Source organism: Cupressus sempervirens, chromosome 3, assembly GCF_028749045.1.
Source record: "Cupressus sempervirens isolate cs-2001-9-10 chromosome 3, ASM2874904v1, whole genome shotgun sequence".
In the NCBI taxonomy this organism is placed as follows: Eukaryota; Viridiplantae; Streptophyta; class Pinopsida; order Cupressales; family Cupressaceae; genus Cupressus; species Cupressus sempervirens.
Genome location: NC_143120.1, coordinates 15783694 through 15809924, shown reverse-complemented (window position 1 = coordinate 15809924; position 26231 = coordinate 15783694). Strand labels below are relative to the sequence as shown.

General features: G+C 35.9%; 1 protein-coding gene across 1 annotated transcript in view; it reads left to right on the top strand.

Annotated features, from left to right (window-relative positions):
* Nucleotides 1–925: 925 nt before the first annotated feature.
* LOC149564510 (casein kinase II subunit alpha-2-like) overlaps nucleotides 926–26231 on the top strand; it is a 49638-nt gene continuing 24332 nt past the window's right edge. Inside the window, exons 1-3 of the mRNA XM_089818050.1 lie at nucleotides 926–1448; nucleotides 15149–15278; nucleotides 18362–18556. Of these exons, the coding sequence (XP_089674176.1) occupies nucleotides 1012–1448; nucleotides 15149–15278; nucleotides 18362–18556 (762 nt within the window). The 5' untranslated portion in view covers nucleotides 926–1011. The remainder of the gene's footprint in view (nucleotides 1449–15148; nucleotides 15279–18361; nucleotides 18557–26231) is intronic.

The following is a 26231-nucleotide window of genomic DNA, read 5'->3' as shown; positions in this document are numbered from 1 at the left end:
GTTTCAACAACATCCATGATTTTTTTAGGAAAACCTTACATAGATCATCACCCTAAGCTAAACCATTAAATAACATTTAATATTTTTTTGCCAAACTAGAAATTATGGACCCTTCAATTCTATTTGTGGGAGTAATTTTTTTATTTTGTTTTTATTTTCTAAATATCAAAATTAATTCCTCGAGGCCTAAAAATACGTGAACAACTTGTTTATTGATGATATAGAATTAGAGTCAAAGACGTAAAAAAGAAGCAACTAGAGATGCTAGATGAAAAATATGATATGTAACCCATTAGCAATACAATAACTACTAAACAACAACAATAATGCATATTGCAAAAGAGTTGCAATAGATGGAAAGGTTTATTTTTAAGGATGATGAGGTGTCATAGGACAAAACTAAAAATTGCTTCATGATTAGCTAGAATCTTTCTTGAAAAATAAGAATGGTAGTTGTTTGAAATTGTCCAACTAATTTAGATTTTTTTTCTTCACTTGTGAATCATTTAATTTAAAAAAAAATAAATTATAAATTTTTATTCTCTATTTATTATTTATCATTCTAAATAATACAATTTTTTACTCATTTTCATATACTTTAAACTTAATTTTTTAGGAACATATCTTATTTCAAAGTTTTAACATCCATAGTTTTTAAAACCCCTCCAAGAATATCACCCTACATTAACCATTGCCGTTTAATTAATTTTTGCCAAACCTAAAAATTATCCGCCGTTAACTTCAAAATTTGGGGGAGTATTTTTTTAATTTTTAAATTTTTTTCTTGGAAAATTTGGGGTAATTTGTAAATTTTAATTTTTTAATTTTTTTTCTTGGCAAGAACAGACCGGATTCCCTCTGCGCGAGGTGAAACAAGTATTCTGGAAAACAGAGAATTAAAAAACCTTCCAAACCTAAAGCCACCAATTAAAACAAATCCAATTTTCCTTGTCTCGTCTTTTTTGGTGCGTTTGATGAATTTAGAGCGCACTCGCTTATCTTCCCTCTTTCATGGCCGCAAGGCCTCTGTACTCTTACTTCCACATCCTACGCACCCCATTCCTTCACAAACCCACTTCTCCTAAAACACTTTTCGATATTTCACCATCCAGACCCACCATTCCGAGAACCCATTTAGGCTTCGTCACAGCCCTCTTGTTGAGTATTCAATTCCGCACGGCCTCATCGCACCGCAAAGGAAAACGCAAATCCTCAAAAGTCTTCTACAAACCCATTGCAGCCACTGGAAACACCACCGCCACTACAGTGCCTTCTAAGTCTTCCAAAGCAGCAGCAGCAGCGGCGATTGCAGCCGCAAATCTGGCGCAGAAAATCGGTAAGTCGATCCGGCGCCCTGGTGCGATGTCCAAGGCGCGCGTTTATGCCGATGTTAATGTTGTCCGCCCTAAGGATTATTGGGACTACGAGTCTATCACTGTGCAATGGGGGTAAGTAGCATTTCTTTTTTCTCCTCCTCCTTTAAATCTGGAAATCTTGGTCTCTTTTTGCTTATAATCTGTGCTATAATTTTTATGGTATAACAATTTGTCTTTTTCCACTTAAGAGGCTCTCTGTCTCTTCCTCTTACTCATTTAAAGAATTTTTAGAAAGTTGCCATGATGGAAGGTAGTTATTTTTCTTTCCAAATTTACTAAGTGCTTGTTTCTCCTGTTGCTTAAACTTTATCTGGGCATAATTGACCCGAAGGGTATCGCTTTTGTCAAATTCTATTGGTACTTAGTCCACAGAGCCCTTTAATTATCCTTAAAGAAGATATTTTAAAATTCACTTAGGTCATTTCCTCATGTGGCGCTGTTTAGCTTATTTTGGCTACCAGCTGCTGTACAAATTTTTTGGCACAGACTTTCCTTCTCAATTTGTATCAGCATATTCTTTTATATCTGCATATATTTTTCCTTTATATCTCCATATACTTTTCATACTGTTATGCTGTTAACTCTTCTTACAATTATGCTTTCAACCTTTCTTTAATAAACTTCCCCTTTATCTTGTCATTTGTAGATCTGCAAAAGTGAGCCCGACTCTTATTTGATGTCCTCAAATTCCCTCTACAACTTCTTAATATCTGGGTTCTCCCAAGTTTCCAGGACAAGGATGGTGGGACGGGTTTTGGGACGGCAGATTTTTTTTGGTAATTTGGGGACGGGCGGTGGGGAGGGGGGACGGCAAATGGGAACGGCTATATATATAGGGAAATTTTAAAATATACACTAAAATTTGCAAATATAAATGTCATTCATATGAAACTAAGCACAAAGCATGTCATTTTAACATTAGAGAACCTTAACATACACCATTTGAATGCCATCCAGGAAATAATAACCAATTTCAGTACTCAATTGACGATTTGCATATCAATATGTGAACACAAATATTTAAATATAATTTTAGCAGTGAACAATATCATAAAAATATGGAAATCTAAATATGCCCAAAGGTTAGAGGGCTGCCATAAAGTTTCATCATCATGTTCAAGTTCAACATAGAAAACAAAATATATAAAAATGAAGCACACTGCTGCTCCTATTATGCCTTTGCCACCATGGCATCAAAATCAGAGTCCTCACTATCATGCTCCACAAAAAGCGTAGTCTCATCTAATGGAATCCCAATCAATCCTGGTGTTGTTTCATCCTCAGGCTCAACATCCCACTACAAAGCTGGAGTCTGCCTATACTCTGGAGTTTGAAAATTTGCAAGTCGTAGAGCATGATGCAGTGCCACTAGCTTCTTCGCTCATTTAGAGGCAAGTCTATTCCTCTTGACAGAGTGGATAAATGAATATGTGGACCAATTCTTCTCTGTAGATGAGGAACTAGCAACCTGTGCAAGAAGGCGAGTGGCAAGTGCTTTTAACTCTTGTGTATCTCTCCCATGCCAGGTCTACTATCCAATAGGATCTTTTTGTGCCAAAACTGCTCTATCCAACCTCGCTTGTGGCTTGTCCAAGTTTGGGCCACGGAGGTTGGTGAAGTCACTGAACTGTGCACGAAGAGTAAAGGCCTCTTGAGCTGAATACATCTTATCAATGGCTCTTGTGAAGCCATCCAATACCTCGGGATCATCACATGGGAGGCCCCTTCCACCCAACTTTGCATACCATTTGGGATTTAGAGCAAATACTGCCATATGAAGCAGGGTATTCATTATGTTCCACCTCCGAGTCACAATAGGCTTAATATTCTCCTCATAAAACCCCCGTGTAGGATCCTTTGCTGCAACAATTTTCTTCATCTTCCCCAATATGCTATCAAAAGTCTCATATATCTCTCCTTGACTAGGAGCTATGACAGAGTAGATATATCTACAAGATGCAAACATAAATTAAAATTAGAATTAGAAATTTAATTTTTTTAAGTTAGTATGAAAATCAACAAGCAAAAGACTAACATTTAATTTAAAAATCAGCAACTTACCTCATTGTGGACCACCAGCTCTCGTCAAGGATCCTTTGCTTCATCGCTTTTCCTTCAGAAGACTTAGAATTGGACCATCATCCCACTCTGGATTCACCACCATCAATTGGAGGGTCTCATACACCTCAATCATCCTCTCCATCAAGACAAAGTATGTGTAATACCTAGAGAGACAATTATAAATTAAAATAAAGTTAAACCTTAATGATTAAACACATCACATGTAAGTTTGTAACAATTATAAATAAAAATAAACTCAAAGAAAACTAAACTATAATTAAAATTTACATATCTTGTCTCGGTTAGTTTGAGGAACTCCATAGAGAAGGACCTGAGTAGAGCAAGCGATGTGTGGTAGTTGCATATAAACATCTGCACTTCTCTAGCTTCTAACACCACTTGTTTCACCCATTCAATCTTCTCTACGTCCTTCAATGCATTGTTCAATGCATGAACACAACAAGGGGTCCAAAAGATGTGCCTATAAGCACCCTCTATCATCAAAGCGACTAATTTGCACACACGTGATAACCTGTACTACACTAGCTGGCCCAACCTCCTCTACGGCATTTCTCACAATGGTGAATTGGAATTCTGCATCTTTCTTCTTTCCTGAGCAATCTCTGGCTTTCAAAAAATAAGAGCCACTAGCGGATGTGACAATGATATTGATGAGTGGCTGATGTCTAACATTGGTCCACCCATAGTTAAAAATATCGGTTTTGGCAATATTTCGGCAATATAATTGCGAAAAGTTGGCAAAAAAATTGGTAATAAATTGACACTTTTATCGAACATTTAAAAATATACAGTTTTAAAAAATATTCCTAAAAACACATACATACACACCAAATTTGTAGAACATATAATGATTTGAGATATCTGCCATATATTAACCAAAGTTTTGACTTAAATAGTAATTCATGGCATCTAGAACCATAGTTGGAAAACTCGCCAAAGGCAAAAACTCGCCAAAGGCAAAAACTCGCCAAGCCCCCCAAAAGTTTAATCAGGAAAAACTCGGCGATTTAAAAAAAAAACTCAAGAACTTAAAAAAACCGCTGAAATTTAATTAAAAATACATTTATTTTGCAAAATTTAATGAGAAGATGCATCTAATAAGTTAATTAAAGAGAATACAAAAGAAACAAGCAGAGTTTAGATATATATAAATGCACAGTGCGTACAAAATTGCATTCTCATGCGGAATGCTGATGGCAGGAAGCAAAATAGTAAATAGTTCTTGGCATCAAACAATGCAGCCGAGTTTTTAGTAAAAACTCGCTTTTTCCCAACAGCTGAGTTTTTATTCCTGCGAGTTTTTCTGGGATTTACTCGCCCAGCTTAAATACTCGGCGAGTGTTTAAAACTCGCCGAGTAATTTGCGAGTTTTCCATCTATGTCTAGAACTAAGTAGATAAACATAGTGATAGAATCATATACCAAAAAACAAGTACAATATCTGAATATAAATAAGTCCACTACATATAGAAATATTAAGTATATTTTATAAAAGATTTAAATTTAGTGTTTGAACTTTTAAATATATTTGGATTTATAAATATTGTTAAATACTGTTGTATAACAGTTACATAAATTGTAAAAACAGTAATACATTAAATTTTTAAAAATAAAAAATAGTAAATACAATCTATTTAGTAATTTATTGTTTTGTAGATTTTAATTTTTTTATCAAAATAAAATAATAAATTATTCAATATATTTTAGTTTTTGGCATTATACAAAATAAATTAAGTTTTAAATATTTTTTAAACCAAATTATAAATACATTAAAATTCACCTGAAATTGGAAGGTTGGAAGTGTCAACTCGCTGGAGTCTATCGTCAAATACAAACAAATATGATCACATGTTTGTCGTTTGCAAATACTCTCCCATGTAGCAAATGTGGTTTGCCATCAAATACAAAATCAAACAAACCAAATACTCTGCCTCAGAGAAATTTATAAGAGAGTCAGAGACAAATACACATAGGGAGCTGCTGCAAATGTAGTCTTAAGGAGTCCTGGTAGATGGGGGAGCCCGGAAAAGTGTGAAAAAAACAAGTTACAAAACTGTCCAATCTCAACTTAAATATTAAATTTTGTTTTTGCGTAACCTAATTGAGTATTCAATGCTTTTCCTACAATATTTTTTGGTTTTGGTGCGATAAAATGAGTTAAAATCATGACGTTATTTTGTAAAGTTTTGTTGCCAATATTTTGATCGAAATTATCGGGCCAAGTTTGGACGCGTGAAATACTGTGATACAAACAAAACATCGCTGTAATTTGGAACTATGGGTCCACCTATCCATTACAATAGAGTAGTTTGTCTTAACCCAAGTACAATTCATATCCTCAAACAACAGAGCAACCTTAGAGTACTCATCATCTAGGATGGTGATTTGTAGCTTACACTCACCAGGGGTACAAATGAGGGATTCATATTCAATATGTCTTTCACCATTTGTTTAAAATAAGTGGAACAGACTGCATGACATGGGATACTGTTAGCAACAAAGAATCTATGAATGGATGCCTCACACTTTTCCTTTGCTTATGCATTAACTACTACTCATCTTCCTCTTCCCTCTAGACTTAGTAAGGCTGCCAATAGTACCAATGGTGGATGACATATGCCCAGATGATTGTGACTGAATAGATGGTGATGTCATTGCCAAATTTTACCTCCCCATTTCAGCCCCTAAGTGCAATCATTGTTTATCAGTTAAGTTAGGACAAGCTTTGACTCCATGGCATGCAACACCTAAAAAGTGTGACTTCACCCTTGTATAGCTGCCCCTAAAATCATCAAGACAAACATGGCAATCCCACACTCTAGCCCCTCCTGCATTCTTTTTATCTTTTGGCCTAGGTGTGACAAATTCAAGAAGAGGTTTTTTCCCATAGTAACACGGAGACGTGCCCCCCCTTTTTGCCCCACGTCTCAGAGACTTGGATGCACTGGGGACTTCGTCCCTCGTCCCCAGTGGCGCTACCAGATTTTGCCACCTCCGTCGAGGATGAGGGACGTCCCGATGTTGACTATTTGTTGATTCATCTATTTATGTTCAATGTTAAATGTTCCAATTCCATCCAATGTTCAAGTATTTACTCTTTTACATCTTTACATCTTATATTGCAATACATATTTTGATAACTAGCAATTTAATGTACCATATGTATATATACACACCCCCTCCTATCCCCACCACCATCCCCCCACCATCCCCAAATTAAGGCCCCTTTGTCCCCCCATTCCGGAAACTTGTCCCCTTGTTCTGCCATCCCCCCGTCTCTTAGGGTGGTGTAAATATGTTTTTTCCTATTGAAAGGACCCTTTGCAAAATCCTTCATGATGGTGGAAGGGCATTTAAACAAATCAGTGTTAGGATAAGCTCCTTTCTTAGTCCCACTACTAGCAATATCTCCCCCAACCAAATTTTCTTCCTCATCACCACTACTACTAGTACTTCCCTTGCCACTCATTGTGCTTTTTTTTTTTTGATGAATAGTCATTTTCTATTAAAAAATATACTAAGATTACAATTCACAAAAAAAGGGCCGGGGGATATAAGATTTAAATATGCAATGAAAATATGAGCTGAATCAATGAAAAATAAAATAAAATCAGACTTTTCAAATTGCAAATCTATTTAAAAAATGGAAAATGGAAGCGTAAAGAATTTCATACTCACTTGGTGCACAATAGAAGAAGCTCAAACCCTTGCTCAAGCTCTTGGAAGCAAAAAAATTACCTCCTCTTGCAAAATGAAAACCCTAGCTAGCTACAACACAATCCAACTTCATAGGCAAAACCAAACAAATGTCAAAACAACCATAATGTGGTCGTTTTTGACCTTTTAGGGCATTTGGAGGGGTGGGCCCCATCGGATGCCCAAGTTGGGATAATTTTTTTAAGGTTTTTTGTTTGAGCTTCACAAAAACGGGACCGGTAGACCGTCCCTGTTTTATTTCCCAGACATCCCCAAGTAGCGGGAATGTCGCCTCTATTTTTTGGTCAAATGGAGATGACGAGGGGACGTCCCATATCCTTCCCCCCGTCCCGTGGACGTCCTTGTCTCGAAAACCTGGGTTTTTTTGGGTGGGGACGTGTCCTCGGGGAACATAGCTTAATATATCTTTCAAAGAGTGGTGTCTCTTTTACTTTTTAGTTGCTTTTAAGTTAATTGCTGCTCTTTATTTCTCATTTAGGTTTATTTCTCAATTTTTATCCAATTCTAACCTTATTATTCCATATTTCATTTTCCAATTTTATTTGCTCCATTCATGCCCCCCTTTTAAATGGAATCTTCTCCCTTTTAATCTCTAATATTGAGGGAGTCACATCTCTTCTTTACAGTCGCCTCAACCTTTCATTAAACTTTCTTGAATAATAAAAGATCGCTGCAAATGTAATGACACTATTTGTGTTGTTTGTGTTTTCCAATGGCAACAATGTTTCTTGTACTTATGTTGTGGATGAGACAAGGAGAGACATGTCCCTTCATGGGACATGCCTATTCATTAACACATATTTGTTTATTTATGAGTTTAATAAAATAACAAGAAATTCTATATATATATATACACACATACATACATACAGTCTCATAGGTTTATCCGACTGAAGCTACCAAACATCAACAAACTTAACCAACTTGTAACTATATCTTATTCTTTTATATTTTAATTTTCTTAATTTTTTTGTTATTAAATCCAATTTCAAAAAGTGGACATTACATTTAAGGAGGAGTTTCATGCATCACAATTGATTCTTTGTTTGGATACAACATAATGATCTCTATGCAACTACCAAAATATTATGTATTTTTTAAGGCTTTGTTTTGGCCTTGGTGCTCCTTAAAAGTGGTATTTAGGTACTTGCTCATCTTGTAATCTTTGTTTCAACTCCACTTCTTCATCCTCTTCATCTTGAAAACCCTCTCATTGAAATGTTCTTGAAATTGTTCTTATCTTGATGTCTTGGTCTTGATCCTTCCTTAGGACTTTAAATGTGTATATTTGCAATTCGATCATCACCCTTGGTTGAGTGTAATGTTCCCTATCAAAACATTAGTTTATAAAACCTATCCTTAGATTTATTTCTCCATTTCTCCGAATGATTATCAAAGTTTTTATCTGTATATATATTTTTCAATTGTAAAAGTCACGACTTTTCATAATATAATAATTATATTATATTAGTTATATTATTACTTTAATAATAACATATTATGTTAATTATATAAGTTCAATTATATATTAATAACATAATATATATTATATTAATAATAAATTATATTTCCTATTATATATTATTATTAATAATAAATAGGCAAGAGCCTACAACACAACGGTAAATTGTGAGCCTCTCATCAAGGAGGTCTTGGGTTCGAATCTGCTCGAGCTTAACACATAATAATAATAATAATTAATCTAAAAAAATAACAATAAATAAATAAATAATAAAACATAAACTGTAGGCTTTGGCCCATTACCTATCAAAATAAAATAAAATAATAATATTAATAATATTATTTTTATTACTATTGCATAATATATTTACTTTATATATTATTAATAATAATATTTAATTCTCATATTTTAAAAGTAATACATTATGCATTATTACAGTATGATTATAATAAATTATTAACTATATCATTATTGTTTAACTATATTTTATGACTCCTATTTTGACGGGGATATCACATTGAGGTTTCCAACATATTTGGATTTATAACATTGATCATTGTATCAATGGTACTTTATTGAATAATTTCGGCAAGATGCAAGCAAGGCATCTTACAATCCTTTCTACTACATTGTTGAAGTTGTCATGTAACTCTTCCTTCATGTTGCTTTTGATGTTGTAATGAGTCCTCACTCAAGCCTCATGATCTTCAACCTTTCCTTCTGTTGCGCACTTGCTTGAGCATCACCTTCCATGGTAACCTCCATTTCACCATCATGAATTGATCCTTGCAAAACAAGAGTGTTAAGGTAGGATTGCTGCAAATGTGATAGCACTGCCTGTAATTTCTGTGTTTTCCAAAGGCAACGATTCTTCTTTTATTAATATTGAGGATGAGCCAAGGAGAGACATGTCCATTCATGGGTCTATTCATTATTATGTGATTAATGTAATTACAATTATTTATGATTGTGTACACATACACATGTATGTATATGCACAGAATATCTCTTGGATCATTATATTAATTTCTTTAACATTTACATAATAATTATATTATATATATAATATGTGTTAAGTATATATATTATATCTTATATTTACTAACTATATTTATGTATCTTCAATAGTTTTGTCTCACAGGATTTATCCGACAAAAGTTACAAAAACATGAACTTTCCCTCTTAGCTAGGTAGGATAAACACATGATTTGATATTACCTCAATGTAATATCAAGAATGACATGATTATGGATATCTTTGATCAAAATATATTCATTATAAAGATCTCATTTCATGATATCAAGAGTAATGGCCTCAGAATATCAAGTCGCATGATATTCACCAAGTACTCCAAGTAATGGCCTTAGAATGTCAAGTCACATGATATTCACCAAGTACTGAAATGTTCATAAGGTATGTGCGCATGTATCACTCTATGATACTTACCATAGGAACATTAGAATTATGGCTTGTCCACGAATATTAAATCCACCATGATATATCTATACAATACAACTCATAGATATCTATGTGATGATATCTATCTCTTAGTTGATTGATTCACAAGATATAATCTATCACGATTTACTTAGACATCAACCATATGGCATCCATCATGATAGAAGGTTAGACTATTGTAAGGTTGTCACCTTCCATGATGTTTCCACAAAGTCATGTAGTAACTCACATAACATCTACCATGAACATTTCTAGAGGGCAAAACAAAGGCTTTCACCTCAAACTTCTCTCCCACAGAGAAGGATGCATTATAGTACATCTTAGGTGGTCACTAGTGCTGAGTCTTCCTCTCAATAAATGGCTCTGGCTAATAACTTCACAAAGTCATGTAGTAACTCACATAACATCTACCATGAACATTTCCAGAGGGCAAAACAAAGGCTTTCACCTCAAACTTCTCTCCCATAGAGAAGGATGCATTATTATAGTACATCTTAGGTAGTCAGTAGTGTTGAGTCTTCCTCTCAATAAATGGCTCTGGCTAATAACTCCAAACTTGTCGTTAATAATGTATAAACTTCACTTTGGCACGAGGATAGAACTTCATCTCATGAATCATAGTTTTCCTGATTGCTACAATTTCTTGACCAATGGAGAATCTATTTCAACATGGTCTACTCCCTTTGAATCAATATGATCAAGATCCTCAAAATTCAATTGAAACATTTCTTCTATCTGCTCCCTCTGTCATGAAAGCATACCTTGATTCATAGTAACATGAATGAATGTACTAAAGTGTGGGTTTATCCCCAAGTTTGGTTACTCCAGAACATTCATGCTAAAGTGGTTCCCTCCTGAAGCTCCAAGTTCATGCATCAACCTCTTGACTTCCAAGTTTACCTCTGACGAATGTGCCAAACTCCGTCTTGTTATACAAGCATACTCATAATTGTGATCATAGAAGATATGTTGTTCCAATAGCCTCACTTTATCTAGCATGAACATCAAATGACTTCTTTGGAGCTACTGTCATAAGATTGAGTCTTGCACAATATTTGGTAGCATGCCTAATGTGCCATTCATCTTTTCTGGTAAGAAAGACAAAGGAAAAGATCAAGGCAAAGAACTCTTATAGTACGCATAGAAATATAAATAAGAGAGGCTACAATGAATAGATAAAATGCAATACATAAGGATAACAAATACTTATCTGCACATCAACATCCTTGATACAAGTTGCTCGAATGAAGGTCCATGTGCATCAATTCAAAGGATGGCTCAAATTGAAAATTTGATGGTGTCCCTTCTCTAACTTCTCCCCTCTAAAGATGGTTCAAATGGGAATGGAGCATTGGTTATTATTCCCCCCACAATGTAAAATTCTCAGTTGTTCCATTGTTGATAGTGTTTTCAGTCACTATCAAGTCCAACGAGAGACAAGCACTTCCTTGTCATTATCATTTTCTCCAATTTACATTTCTAGTCTAAGTGCTTACGGTAAAAAAATGCGATGCTAAATTTTGGCTTCAGCCATCTTTCCTAGTTACCTTGTCGCAACTTAATCACACGTGTCATTTTACATATTGGCCCACATTAGTTTTAATTCACTCAAGATAATAAATGTTCATTCATATCTCAAACTCATTTCTTCTTTATAAAAATAAACTTCCTTAGAGGAAGACAGACAGTTGTAATGTTGCACTTAGCCATATAAGCTAGATGCTTCAAATATTAAAGCTTGATGATTAATATTCCCAGCACTTTCACAGTATGTCCTTGGGATTCTACCCAAATGCGTATTCTTCAGGTCTTTCGCAACATACAATTTTGCTGTAGCACCCAACAATGGGTAGTAGAATTGCTTCACACTGAGAAGTAACTCACTCATTGAACTTTTCACGAGAAAAGCGAACTCTAAGAATGAGCACTTGATAATTTTATAGCAAACACCACTTCTTCAATATAGTTTGTACCTCTGTTGATGAGACCTAGCTTCCATCTTCAGCAACTTTCTTCCACGTTGGAAATAAATATTCACATTTGATGGGGGTGCAGACAGTAAATGCCTAGCTGGTAAAGCCCACTCAGCAGATGGTACTATAGACATGAATCTACTTCCGTGACTTTCTGTGGTTATCTACCTTAATAAATATAACCCTAGTGTTAAGGGGCTCACTAAAATATTTGTATTATCGAGCCTCGTTGACAGTATATACTTGAATCGTTGTTGCCTTGTACTACCAATCCTTGAGTGCATCATTTTTACACCTTGATCGATTGTGTTAGGAAAAACATACTAACTTGTATTGTTAAAATTATATTAGACATCACTTAATTGACATTTGTCTTTCTTTCATATCCTCAACTTATTTGACCCAACACTTATGTCATTTCTGTCGTCATCGATGGTCTATGTACTTTTTAGAATAGGGCTATCATCTCCAACTTAGTGTCTAATTATATTGGCCTTCCTTTGGAATGAAAGTTCATCATGTTATATTGTTGATTTGGTCAATAATATTCTTATGTGATCTTATTTGGAACGAGAATGTGAGGATGACTTGACATCTTGGTTCTTTATATTCGAGGTGGCTCGTGATTATGACCTTTGTGAATACATTTGGCCTCTTGATTGTCAATGGTTTATGATAATGAAACAGTGCATCCCTTTGTGCTCCTCGGTGAAAGTCTATTCAATCTATGAAAGTCTTTGACTGGCCAATCATGTTGACTCTTCATATATTGCTGTCCGTTAATTATATTGTATGCAAGTCCATATACTACTTCTCCGTAGATCTCTGTTTGTTTTCTTTCGCTGGTTTTGATAGAAGTCCTGACATACTTCTTGAACATTCCTTTAGTCTTCATAACATACAATAGCTCAACATTTTCAAATTCATAATATGCAGGGGTCCAGGTCCTCGGTAGCTCAACCATTTCTACCCATTTCCTTATTGCAGCCATATTTTAATCATTTCAAACCATGGTAAATTTGTATGTAACTAAGATAATGTCCACCGTAATGTACACTCAATCTAAGTGGAACATAGAGTGAACACAGCAGGCTATGTTTGTCATTCTAATCTACCACTCAGTCATTGGGTTTGCTGCATCTGCAACATCTTGGGTATCAACTTGATGCCTGAACATTATTAATCATGTTTAGACTTACCAAATATTAATCTCTTGCCTTAGTGGTTCGAGTAGCATAGGGGTCGAGCAAGTAGTATGAAAATGAGTCAAGAAGTTCCCCCCAAGCGTTCATCCGAGACTTAAAAATTGTTGCCAAGCTAAGACTAACCTAAGCAAACCACTAATCTACCAAACAAAAAGCTAAGCAACTAAGCAAAACAAAACAAAACCGGGAGTCTCCATTTGCAATTGGTTGCATGCGTGTTTACAACACAACAACGTTCAAAGATGATCTAGTTTGGAGTTTGCCTCGTATAGAGTTTTGAAGCCTAGCATTGGCCCACTTGTGTTGATAGTTATATTAAAGTTGCTTGTCATTGTACATTCAAATTTAGGCCCACTAATTGTGTTAGCATTCAACACTTACAATTGATAAAATCCTTTGATCAAATTTTGAAGTTTTGTAGAAGAGCATGGCAAAAGGCAAGAGTTTGAGAAAAAACTTGGTAGAAGGATGCAATGGTTGGACAGAGTGGGGATTTAGGGTTGGTGAAATCAAAATGCACGAGTAAGGAAAAGAATTACGGGTTTACAAACAAGGGAGTGGGAGTTTGGGGATTGGGCTTTTGGGATATCCACTATTCGGTTAGAAATGAAAGAAATTATAACATAATTAGAAAGTCCGAAATCTTGCCAAATCCTAGAGGGTGACTGAAATGTCCTCATGCTTAGGTTAACAGACATTACAAGGATCCTGGTGCATTTGAGATGAATGTTCTACATTTTAGGAATGCCAATATTTCCTCTGATTTGGGGTCCAGTGTTTTCAGGATAGTTTAGATGATTGCACTTGGTGTTGAAAATGCTCAAGATATGCTCCCAAATTTCTAAGAAGAGGGAAATTTGGGGAATGTGTGTAGACCCCATAACACTTTGATCATAGACCACAAAAAATATTTCTAAGTTATTTGGAGTATTTTGACTACAAAACAAGTCCTCCTCACTCGTATATTTTACATATGATTTAATCATTTTATCCAAATTTTCCTCGAGTTGAGATGGAATTGAAAATTTCATGTCTTTATGGATGTTTCATTCTAGTGTTCATTTAAAGTTCAAGCGCACTGGTCTAAACTCAATAATATATACTCATCATCATTTCTTACTAAGCTCCTTCACCTTGATTTCCTTGGCAACTTTAGAGGCCCTGTCTTATTTGAGCGCATGTTGATCTTCCTGGATAACATATATTATGGGGCTCTCAGTAAAATGTTAAGGTTGTGTTTAAGTCAATGCCAAGTTGGGCACTAATTTGGCCAATAAGGTCAGGGAGATTACTTTTCTTTTTCCTAATAATTTATCAAAATTTTGTAATGCTAACATTGAACCTCTTAAACAAGCTCAGGTGGAATTTTGGACCTTGCAAATCAGCCTACACCTAGAACATAAGACGGAAGATTTAATTATTAAGAGTAAAGTAAACATTTGAAATTGTCTATTTCATTTTTAAAAAAATTTTGTTTGTTTCCATTGGAGTGCTTGTAATTAAGCAAAGGCTATGGCTGTGCAATTTTCTTCTTTTTAGTCTTACTGATTATCATTCATTTTTTCATTCTATTTGCAAAACCTTTTATAAATTATAATGCTATAAGGTTTTGAGCTTGTAATGCAATCCAATGAATGAAGCATTAATTTTGTTTGTAGTATGTATATAATATTCATTTTTAATTAAGTTCTAAAATACTCCTCGGAAGTATTATTATATTTTGTTCATAAACTAGCTAGGTATACTATGTCTATAATACTTGCAAGTCTTCTTTGTTTTTAATTTGTTTAACTAATTGGGTGCGTGCTTGTTACGAGTCTTGTCTTTTCCTTTGAGATTGTGAAGGGTTTTGATTAATATGAGTTTTTTATACAGTGATCAGGAAGATTATGAGGTTGTCCGGAAAGTAGGGAGAGGTAAATATAGTGAAGTCTTTGAGGGGGTCAATGTAGTTAACAATGAACGATGCATCATCAAGATCTTGAAGCCTGTAAAGAAGAAGAAGGTGATTTCTATATGTTATGCTATTTCTTTACTTATTCTTAAATGGTTGTTTAGATAAGTTCATATTTAACCATGGATACTCATATTTCCATATTTTAAATGTGTGTTTGTTTGCTCAATTTTTTTTCCCATGAATTAGTCTTTATATGTTATGATGAGATTTTGATTGTTTGCTAGATATATCTGTTGTCATCTTTTCAAAGATATATGGAATGATCCACGTTATCAGACTGCTATCTCTTTTGTGTGCTTTTTTCCTGATTGTCTTGTAGTTTTTTGGTTTGTTGACAGAGTGCTTTTGGTATGAAATTCTACAACACAATTTTTTGGAGGAGTATTTTGGGTACTTTCTGGAATGACCTTTTGGGTACTTTCTGCAATGTAGTTTTTATTATTATTGATGAATACACAGGCATACAAAGGAAGTTTATTTCTATCTAAAAAAATGGAAGTTTACTTTTAAGGACTTCCATATGGTAGTGAAGGTCTCTTACTGTACTAGCACAAACAAAGCTTTGTGTTATTTGAAAATTCATATGGAGGGTTTTGCTAAAAAAAACCTTAAAACAAGATGATTCACCTCAGAAATATTTCAAATACTTGTATTAGCAACTTGCAAATGTTGGAGCTGTACTGAAAACTTACACTGAAACACACAAATGAAGTTTAAGGTGTGCCCATCTTATGCAAAATGGTAAAATACACATGAATGTTGCCCTTATGTGTTTATTCAAAATCTGATAATGTTTTAGGAAAAACACTTTACAGAGGTTCTGCATTAATTGAAGGAGAGAAGATAAGATAAAATGATTAATGACCAACAAAAGACCACAAAGGAGAAATGGACTGCTGAGAACAACAAAATGGGACCAGCCCATATCAAGGACACCAAATAGTATTCGAAGGAAGCAACAAAGCAGAAACAAAACGGGGGAGGGGGGAAGAGGCCCCCCACAACCCCTCTAAGGGTACTGAAAGACCATAAAGAATTTCAACATTGAAGGATAGAATACAGAGCTAGATAGGGCTCTAGGATGCCTCAGAGAAGTTGAGAAGATACAGACTACTAGTGTTAGGTTGCTGTTGTGGGCTACACAAACCCGAAACAAGGGGAAGGGAAGAGTTGGTGCCATGTGTTGAACGGGGTTCGGTGAAGGAGGTGACGAGTTGAGAGGACTGAGGTGTTGCAAGATGTCAATGCTGAAGAGTGCAATCCCTGAGCCTACTGGCCTCTGGAAGATACAAGGCAAAGGCACCTTTGATTTGTGTAACTCAAAAAGGTGGAGAGTGACTGTGCCACCCGGATGAGACAACTGAACCTCAATCCAATCTTGTAATATAAAGGGCAATGGAAAAGAAAGTGCGCCTTAGACTCAACCTCGCCAATACTGCAAAGCTGACAATTTTGTCTGGCAATCTGATGGTTGTCTCAGAACAAAGCCGATGAGAGGCCTCTCTCGAGGAGTCTAGGGAGACTCAAAGAGAATGAGACATGTGGTGGGATAAGTAGGAAGGGTAGACAATAAGTCTGTTCTTCAACTCTACAAAGTGCTATGCATAGAAAGCCATCGTAGGACGAAGATTCTTGTTAGGGTTGACCCAAATGGTGTCAATGAACTACCTGTAGATATATGCTCAGATATACTGATTCAACTCCTGTCGGGGAGGAAGAAGATAGAGGGTGTCAAGAGAGTATTAGAGAGGGGGGGGGATCCATCTCAATCCCAATAGATCCAAGGAGGTTGAAGTCTCTACAACCAAGCACGAGCCCGATTGGAAGATATCGAAGCAGTAATAGACTTCTAGGAGCAATAAGTGAGGAAAGGAACAGCTTGCTATGAAGTAGTGTTCCACAATTTTCACTGCCAAAGGTCAAAAAAGAACAGCTTTCTATGAAATTGAGTAGTTTGTCTATCACTTCATAAAATGGAGGGTTTTGTCTAATATGGGATTTACATTTACTCTTCTCGATGTTGGATTGCAGAATGTAGTCCAAAATGTTGATGCTAAAAGCAAACACGGTTTCTTCCAGGCATTCTTGCAAATATGTCATTTGTCATTTTTCTTTGTTGACATTGTTGAAGGTGAAGAAAGAACAGTTTTCTATGAACTTGAATAATCCATCTGTTTGTTAGCTGAATTGGATGAATCTGCTTACAAAGAAATGGACGTCTGTGCATGGTATTACTGCTCTGTAATTGTATCATACATTCCGTATTAGGTGTGACTATTTTGCTTCTTGAGGTATGCCACAGATGTATAATAGGTTTGCAGTTTGAGTATTTGCTATTATAGTTTTATAGGAGTTGTAATTTTCACACGAATCATCTGATTACATGAATTTCACATTTTATCAACTGTAAATGAAACAGGTTGAAGTCTGGACTCTCAAACCAAACATGGGGATCCACTATTTGTCTGCTGCAGTTAAAACTATGTTACTGCTTGTATGAAAATGCTTTGCAAGCTTATGAGTTAAAACCATTTGGAAGATCACGTTTTCCTATGATTGCTGAAAGCACAAAATCTACATTTTATAGTTCAGAACAAAACTAGATACTGTTCCTAGAATCTTCTTTGTCTCCCTGTGTGTGTGGCTACTTTTAAAAACCGCATGTAGTTGTTTGATTAATTTCTACTTCTCAAGTCTTCACGCATGGATACCTAGCTTTCACTATTATTGCTATTTGTAGAATACCAATTTCTAGAACAATGAATATTTTCTTTTTGTATTATGTAAGTGTATGAATAGAGGCTGTTGTTTGGGACCAGGCTTCTTATTTGTTAAATATCTTTTCGCTTTACTGTTATTACTCTTATTGTGTCCCTTAATCCGTTTGAGAAACATGCTTCTGCACTAGTCATTTTTTTTATTCAAATAAGCTGCGAGTTGGATATGATTCCTCGTATATTCAGTTTTTTATTAACAACTGATCCTTAAATTATTTATTTTTCTCCTTACTGATAGAGCTTGTGCCTTTTCAATTCCCCAAGCAAGGTGCTGCCATGTTAGGAAGACCTTGAGTGGTTTGCAGTGGTACACTATCAACTAGCTTATATGGAGTTTCTTTTATGTTGTGGCAGATCAAGAGAGAGATTAAAATATTGCAGAATCTGTGTGGAGGACCAAATATTGTGAAATTGCATGATATAGTTCGGGACCAGCAATCTAAAACACCGAGCCTGGTTTTTGAATATGTAAATAACTCAGATTTCAAGGTCCTGTATCCAACATTAACAGATTACGATATGCGATACTACATTTATGAACTTCTCAAGGTGAGTTCCATGCTTCAGTTTTACTGTATTTTTCTACATTCTTATGGGTTTTACATACATTGTTTTCTGTTTTAGCCTGCCTTATATTATTGAAATGTGCTTTAGATAGCCATTTGTAAACTTTCTTGTCAGTACTCTCTAGTTTCAATGAAGGGTAATTGATTTCTATGAAAATGCGGTACTTTCTACAAGAGCTTATCTAAAATTAAATTGTTTACTTGTCATGATTTTCAACTTATCTCCAGTCTAAATCATAAATTTTGTAGCTTGAACCTGCATAAAATTAGTCTTGACCAAGTCAACTTGGTGAATGCTACCTTGTTCTTGAAACTTCTTATTTCCATTAGAAAAGAAGAATCGTGTAAATAAAGTTTACAGCTTGACCTATTTTAGAACATATTAGGTTCTTATAACCCATTTTAGGTGGTGTTTGCTTCCAACTGTTGTGCCATATCTCTCTATACAATTTTTTGCTGAAAATCAAGGGACTTAATTTAAAATTTGTGTTATATTTATAAAGGGTTCTTGTGTTTTATAATTTTATTGGTTTAATGACCTCTCATTTTTGTGGTAAAGCTGAATATTCATTAAGAATTCCAATGCATGTTGTCTTAATGAATATTCTCTTGGCAACATAAACAAACTACTATCAGTTCTTCCTGATCATAACTGTCCTTCCATTATAGCTTGTGTTTGTAAGTTTTGACAGACATGTTCACCAACCAAAATCAAAGGCTCTGTTGACATTTTCACAATTTTATGGTATTTTATTCCTGATCTTAAATTAATCTGCTTCATATATATCTGTGTTTTTTCAAACCTATGTAAAAGAACTCTAGGCTACATGACACTTTTTATATTCATCTTCTTAGTATAAATGACATATTTAATGTATATTAATGGTCATTTATGCATATTTAGTTCATTAGGTATTTTCTAGATAACATAGAAACTTTCTTGTTAGCCTTTTAGAAAGTTATTATTTCTTTCTTAGTTATTCGCTATATGAGGAGGCAAAATTTCCATTTGTAATCACTCGTTTATGAATAATAAAATTTTGTGATAAGGTATTAAAGCAGGTCTGGGTCTAACTTCCCCATGGGAGGCCCAAGTTATGTGGGTTGCATGTTGCTTTCATGTGCTTTTTGCCCGTTGCATGCTGCTCACATGTGTTGTTTTCATGCAAGTTGTTTTCTTGTTTTACCATGTGATGAAGTTCGACTGTTTTCTGGAGTTTTTACTGCATGAAGTTTAGTGTTTTGCTGCACAAAGGTTTCTATGACGGTTCTTTTGTTTGCCATAGTGATGACTTGTTTTCTATAGTGCGAGGGTTTTACATGATTTTGTCCTACAAATCAGTGTCTTTTGGGTTTTTTAATTTTTGTCATAAAAAATTGTGTCGGCTTTTAAATATTTTTTTTCTCCAAAAAAAATCTGTTGGGTTTTAATAATTTTGTTCTCAAAAATTCTATTGTGGGTTTTCGTAAATTTTAAAAAAAAGTTTCTAGGAGGGTTTTATAACTAAGAATTAATTGGTAAATTATTTGATTTATTAACAAATGATCAAAGAGACCATTATAAAGAACCTACAAAGTTGCAAGAATAGAAAGTTTCTAATAAGAAACTTAAGAAACGATTGTACCTAAAAAGATTTACAAATATTGCATAGATGACCATTGAAGTAATTAAATAACATTCTGATACCCTCCCTTAATCGTCAATCTATCAATAAAATGAAGCTGGTCCTTGATTTGGACCAAAAGGCTTGGTGAGAATGTGTCTATAGTCTGATCCACTGTGGAACATACTGCAACTAAGCTGTCTCGTCTTCAACCAACTGCTAAATCTAATGACAATGAATGTCCACATGTTTGGTTTTTTAATGGAAGATTAGATTCTTGACAAGTTGGAGAATCTCTGATTATCAAAGAGTAAGGAAGTTGGACCTACTTGAGATAAATGCATATCTACAAGCATCCAACAAAGCCAAACTAACAACACTTCGATACTCTGCTTCTTTGGAGGAAAGGGAAACTACATGTTGCCTTTTGCTAGCCCAGGTGACTCCATCAGATCCCAAATTGAACACATATCCAGAAGTTGATGTCTTATCATCAACTGAACCTGCTCTATCTGAATCTGTGAACCCACCGAGTTTGGAATCATGTTTAAGTGCATAATCAAAGGTGCCCTTCACATAACGCACCACACGCTTCGTTGCTACCCAATGATCAGCCGCGGGAGCTGTCATGCAACACGAAATGTAGTTTACTGCAAAATTGACATTGGGTCTAGTGACACTGAGCTATATAGATGAGATGTCCACTAGTTGCATATAATTGGTTTCACTAACAAGAGGAAAATCAGACTTGGCCGACAACTTCAATCCTTTCTCCATAGGTGTGGAAGTAGGTTTACAATCCTATACTCAAAACTTACCAAGCAAGTTCTTGACATACTTAGACTGAGAATTAAAGATGCTACTATCAATTTGCCAAACCTTAAAACCTAAAAAGTAATGATGAAACCCTAAGTCTTATCATATTGAAGTCCTTGCACAAGTCTTGTTTGATTTCTGCAATCAGAAGTGTTGAACTACCAATAATGATCAAGTCATCCACATAGACAACAAGAATGAGAACAACATGACGAGAGCGTTTGATATACAAATTACTGTTGGAAGGGCAACATTGAAAACCGTGATTAATCAAGTATTGATCAATCTTGATGTGCCATGCTTATTTACTTTGTCATCTATCTAAGATTTGTATATCTTTGTAGATAAGATCGTTCCTTAAGTTTCTTATTAGAAACTTTCTATTCTTGTAACTTTGTAAATTCTTTACAATGATCTCTTCAATCATTTGTTAATACATCAAATAATTTTCCAATTACTTCTTAGTAATATGGTATTAGAGCATGATACATGGCCTCATACATCCATTTGCAGCTAATGAGCTTCTTCCTTGTAGGAAGATCAAAGAGAACCTAGGTTTGATTCTTCATAAGATTGCATTCATAGCCTATTCCCACTATAGAAATCCCTCTTGCCTCTTTAAATGTTTGAGGCTCATAAATATTATGAATGTTGGCCATGAGAGTCAAGTTAATTGAATATTGCAGCTTGCCCTTATTTCTAGACGATCTACTCTCAACAAGCTCATTAGGACAAATATCATTGGTTGTCTTAGCCCACCATTTAGGTTGGAGAGTAGACATGTTGACATTAGAGGGAGTAGTAGTAATTGGAGTTGGAGGTGGAAGATTAGCATCATCCAGAGGAAAATCAGGTACTACATCATCAAATACAAAATTTGCATCATCTCTCCCATCAGGTGAACCCAATGGAAGACAAACATCCAAATAAAAGGCCTTTAAAGGTTGATCCTTAGAATTTTGCTCAGATAAGGAAAGCTGAAATGGTCCTCGTTCTTCATCAAAGACAACATCGCGACTGAAGATAAGACGATCAATATCTACATCAATCAACTGATAAGCCTTATGGGTGTCATTGTACCATGTAAACATAAGCCTTTGAGTCTTGGAATCCAACATGGAGCACTAAGCATTAGGAATCCATTAGGAATCATTGGAAACCAATGACGTATGTAAGTGAAATACCAAAAGCATCAAAAGCTGTAAAACAAGCAAAAGATTTGACATGGTTTGTAGGTTTTTTAGCCATGAAGACATAAAAGGTAGATTCATTTTGCTCTTTTTTCTTAGAAACATTGGCTTTAGGTTGAGACCATCTTGCTTCCACTGTTTAGAAGCCAACTAATTGCAATAAATCTTGAGCAAATGGCCATATTTGTGACAGTAGTTACAGTAAGAATTTGCCTAAGGGCAAAATTCACCCAGGAACTAAGAACTCAAACACAAGCACAACTGTAGACCAGAAAGAGACAGTATGATTAGAATGACGATATATTCATTCAATATGCAATATCCAAGTACACTAGGAGTGCTTGTATATAAAAGCCTTTGAGATACATCTAGAATGCCTCGTAATTAGCTACATGATATGTCATACAACCAGGCACATGTCCACCAGATATGGGTTATTCTCCATTAAGCACAGAAGTAAGTGCGGTGATAAGAGGATAAGCCTACAAAGGTGTGACACGCAAATTAGTGTTGTAGACACCATGTGCTAAAATAGAGTTGCGTACTCCTGTGTTGTCAACATGACAACTCAAAAAGGTGCGCAAACTCCTAAGTGTTTCACAAAATAAAATAATGCAAAATAATAAAATAATGCATTAACCTAAGTAAACTTAAGTGTGTGTAAATAGTAAATACATATTTACACCAACACCCCCCTTTAAGTGCAACTTAGGGGAATGCCCTTAAGCTTACGAAAACTAGGATGAAATGCAAGATGGGTCTCGGTTACTAGGCATTCTTAGGTACCCATGTACATAATGAAAATGCAATCTCTCATAAAGCAAGGAGGCATGGATGGATGGAGTAATCAAGACCCCCCCATTATGACATATATTCAGTATATACAAAAGTGAAGAATGAGAAGAACAAGAACCTCACAAGAGGAAAAAGTTCCCCCCATAAGAAAGAAGAGGAAGAGAGACAAGGTATCCCCCCCCCCCCCAAATGAAGAATGCCTATCAGTGAAATCTGCTCCGATGAAGATGCTGGTCCACAAGTGCAGAATGGTGTTCCTCCCCTTAGGAAGAAACAATGCCAAAGGTACAATCTTGAGGATGTATGGTGGCCCTGAAACCTGCTCAAGTATCCCTGTGCTAATGTTGATGTTTGCCCCTTCCAATTGTGCTGAAAAGAACGAATGCAGATCTTGCAAGGATGTTTGTTGAACCTATCCCAATGAACCATCTGTCTCCTCAATTGACAAAGAGACCTCCGCCAATTGCTGTTCATAAGGATCCACAATCACGCCAACCTGTGAAGATTGATCATGTAGAGAATGGACACGAGGGTCAGAGTGAGCCCTCGCAACAACTGTAGAAGGATCACCTTCATCAAAGAGAAGATGTAAGTCCTCAAGTCTGTCTCCCAAGTCAACTGAAGCTGGAGCTGGAAGACGACATGTACCATGCTGTGTTGGACCTTTCACTGTGGCAATGTAAGCATGTGGACTGGACTGATGATGTGACCTCTCACTACAACTGTCGATAGAACCCCACGTGTTTGAATCTGTTGAAGCACTATTGCTCGTGTCACTATCAGTTTCCACTGTGTATGATGTGCGGAGAGGATTAGAGGATAAGCTGGGTGAACTTTCCTCAAAGTGTACATCCTTCTCCACAAAGATCTCATGAGTCTCTGGATCCATAAGTTTATAAGCCTTTGCATTGTCCTCATATCCGATGAAAGTACAAGGCCTAGGTGCTGGTGCCTTGCAACCCCTGGAAGATAGGTTTGCCCATGCTCTACAACCGAAGACTCTAAGGTGACTCACAATTGGTTTTCTGCCGCACCATACCTGAAAAGAAGTCTTGCCATCCAAGGCATTATCAGGAGACCTATTACGTATGTGAGTAGTACTGCTAATGGCTTCAACTTCTAGTGTAGGATTGAGAGACTTGGCTTTTATCATGCAACTTGCCATGGTTTTGAGAGTCCTAATCCTCAGTGCTGCAACATCTGTCTTATGCGGACTGAATGCTGGTGGGTTTTGAAGATCAGTTCCCTCAAGTTTGCAAAAGTCCCTAAGTCTTTTGTCCACATATCTGTTCTCATTGTCCACCCGAAGTACCTTGATGGCTTTCCTTGGCTGAGTCTTGAAGTCTTGAAGCTTATGAATCACTTCACTTTTATGATGAAGTAGACCCAAGTGAATCTTGAAAAGTCATCAACAAAAGTAAGGATGTAGCGGCCTTGGTTGACTGAAGTCACAGCAAAGGGTCCTACTAAAAGCATGTGAACTAAATGGAGAACCACTAGTGCTCTAGAAGACTTCCCTTTATCATACTTCTCCTAGAGATGCATATCCACTGAACATGATGAACATTCTCCCTTAGAAAAGCAGATGTTAGATAGACCTTTGACCATGTCTTTTGAGCAAAGTTGCTAAAGATGGTGAAAGGAAAGGTGACCAAACTGCTCATGCCATAGGTTGATTTGTGAAGTAGAGTGAGTCAACAAGGCTTGAGAAGGAGACTTAGGCACAAAGTGGGAGAATGAATAAAACCTCTTGCCATCATTGACTTTCCCACTACAACCAATGAATCATCTCTTAGACTGTGCACCATCACTAAATCTGGAAGGAACTCAACTTTATGACCATCTCCAAGGTGAGTGATTTGGTAAATTGATAGGAGATTGGAGCTAAGGTTTGGAACATAGAGAACATATTTGAATTCCCCGTTTTCCATTTCCACATGTCCTTTTCCTTCAACTTCCATTTTAGTATCATCTCCCACGAAGATGTGTGGTACCTTTGATTGCTTCAATGAAAAAAAGTCTCTCTTTGAAGAACCCCTATGGTAGGAGGCACCTGAGTCAAGTATCCATTCCGAAGAACTTGTATTTGCCATAAGTGCTTGCCTTTTACCCTTTGAAGAGGTTGGAGTTGAATCCTTGGAAGTACCTGGCACTTGAATCCTGTTCTTCCTAAGTAGATTTTCTAACTCATCGATTCTTTTAGTTTTGTAATGATGCTCGTCATGATTTGGCTTTTTGCAATATGCACAAAAGAGTTTGTCCTTCTTTTCATTATTTCCCTTCTTGTTGGAAGAAGAACTGCCTTGTTGTGAGGAGGATTGTTGTGTCTCAGACTATGATTTCTGCTTCCATTGCTTCTTGTTGTTGTTGCTTTTCCCTCCTTGACTTGATTGGTGCTCATCACTAGCCACCAAGGCTTTGGTCTTTGATGACTTGAGAAGCCCTAAATCCATCAAGTGAGATTGTTGAACAATCAACATCTTTGCAAATGCATCAAATGAAGCCTTCTAGTAAGCAGATCCCATGGTAAACCTGTGAGTATTGAAACTCGAAACAAACGAAGCATACTCTAAAGGTAGCCTCTTCAGGATGTGATGAATCAACTTGTCATCCTTTATGGGATTTCCACAATCTTTAAGAAGTGCCCTATACTCATTGGCTTTGATGATGTAATCTTGAATTGTGTCAAAATTCTTTGGATCCAAGAGAAGTAGATCATCCTCAATCTGAAATCCCTTTTCTTCATCCACCTTACCATACAATGATTCAAGTTTGTCCCAAGCTGCTTTGGATTCTATACAACTGGCAATGTGAAACAAGAGATCTCTATGAACACAATTCTTGATAACTCCTAAAGCCTGTCAGTTTTGAGCTTGCCAATTAATGAGTTCTTTAGCATCAATAGGTTTGGTAATTGTACCATCAACAAAAAGACTATATCCTTTTTCTATTAATCTACTCCATGCGATATCTTTCCATGTAGAATAGTTGCGTGAAGTTAGAGAAGGACATTTAAAACCCATGATGCAGAAAATGAAAAGAGCACAATAGAGAGACACAAAAACATAGTACACACCCCCCCGTTTTTACTCAATCAAAAGACCCCCGCCCCCAAAAAAAAGATGCTTTTGGCACTTTATAAGTAGTGTGTGTACAATGGGCCACTTGTCAAAATGAACAAAGTGGACTTTCTGATTTTGCTTTTACAACTGCCTTTTGAGGCTCAAATCTGTCACTAAGCACTGTAGCTTAA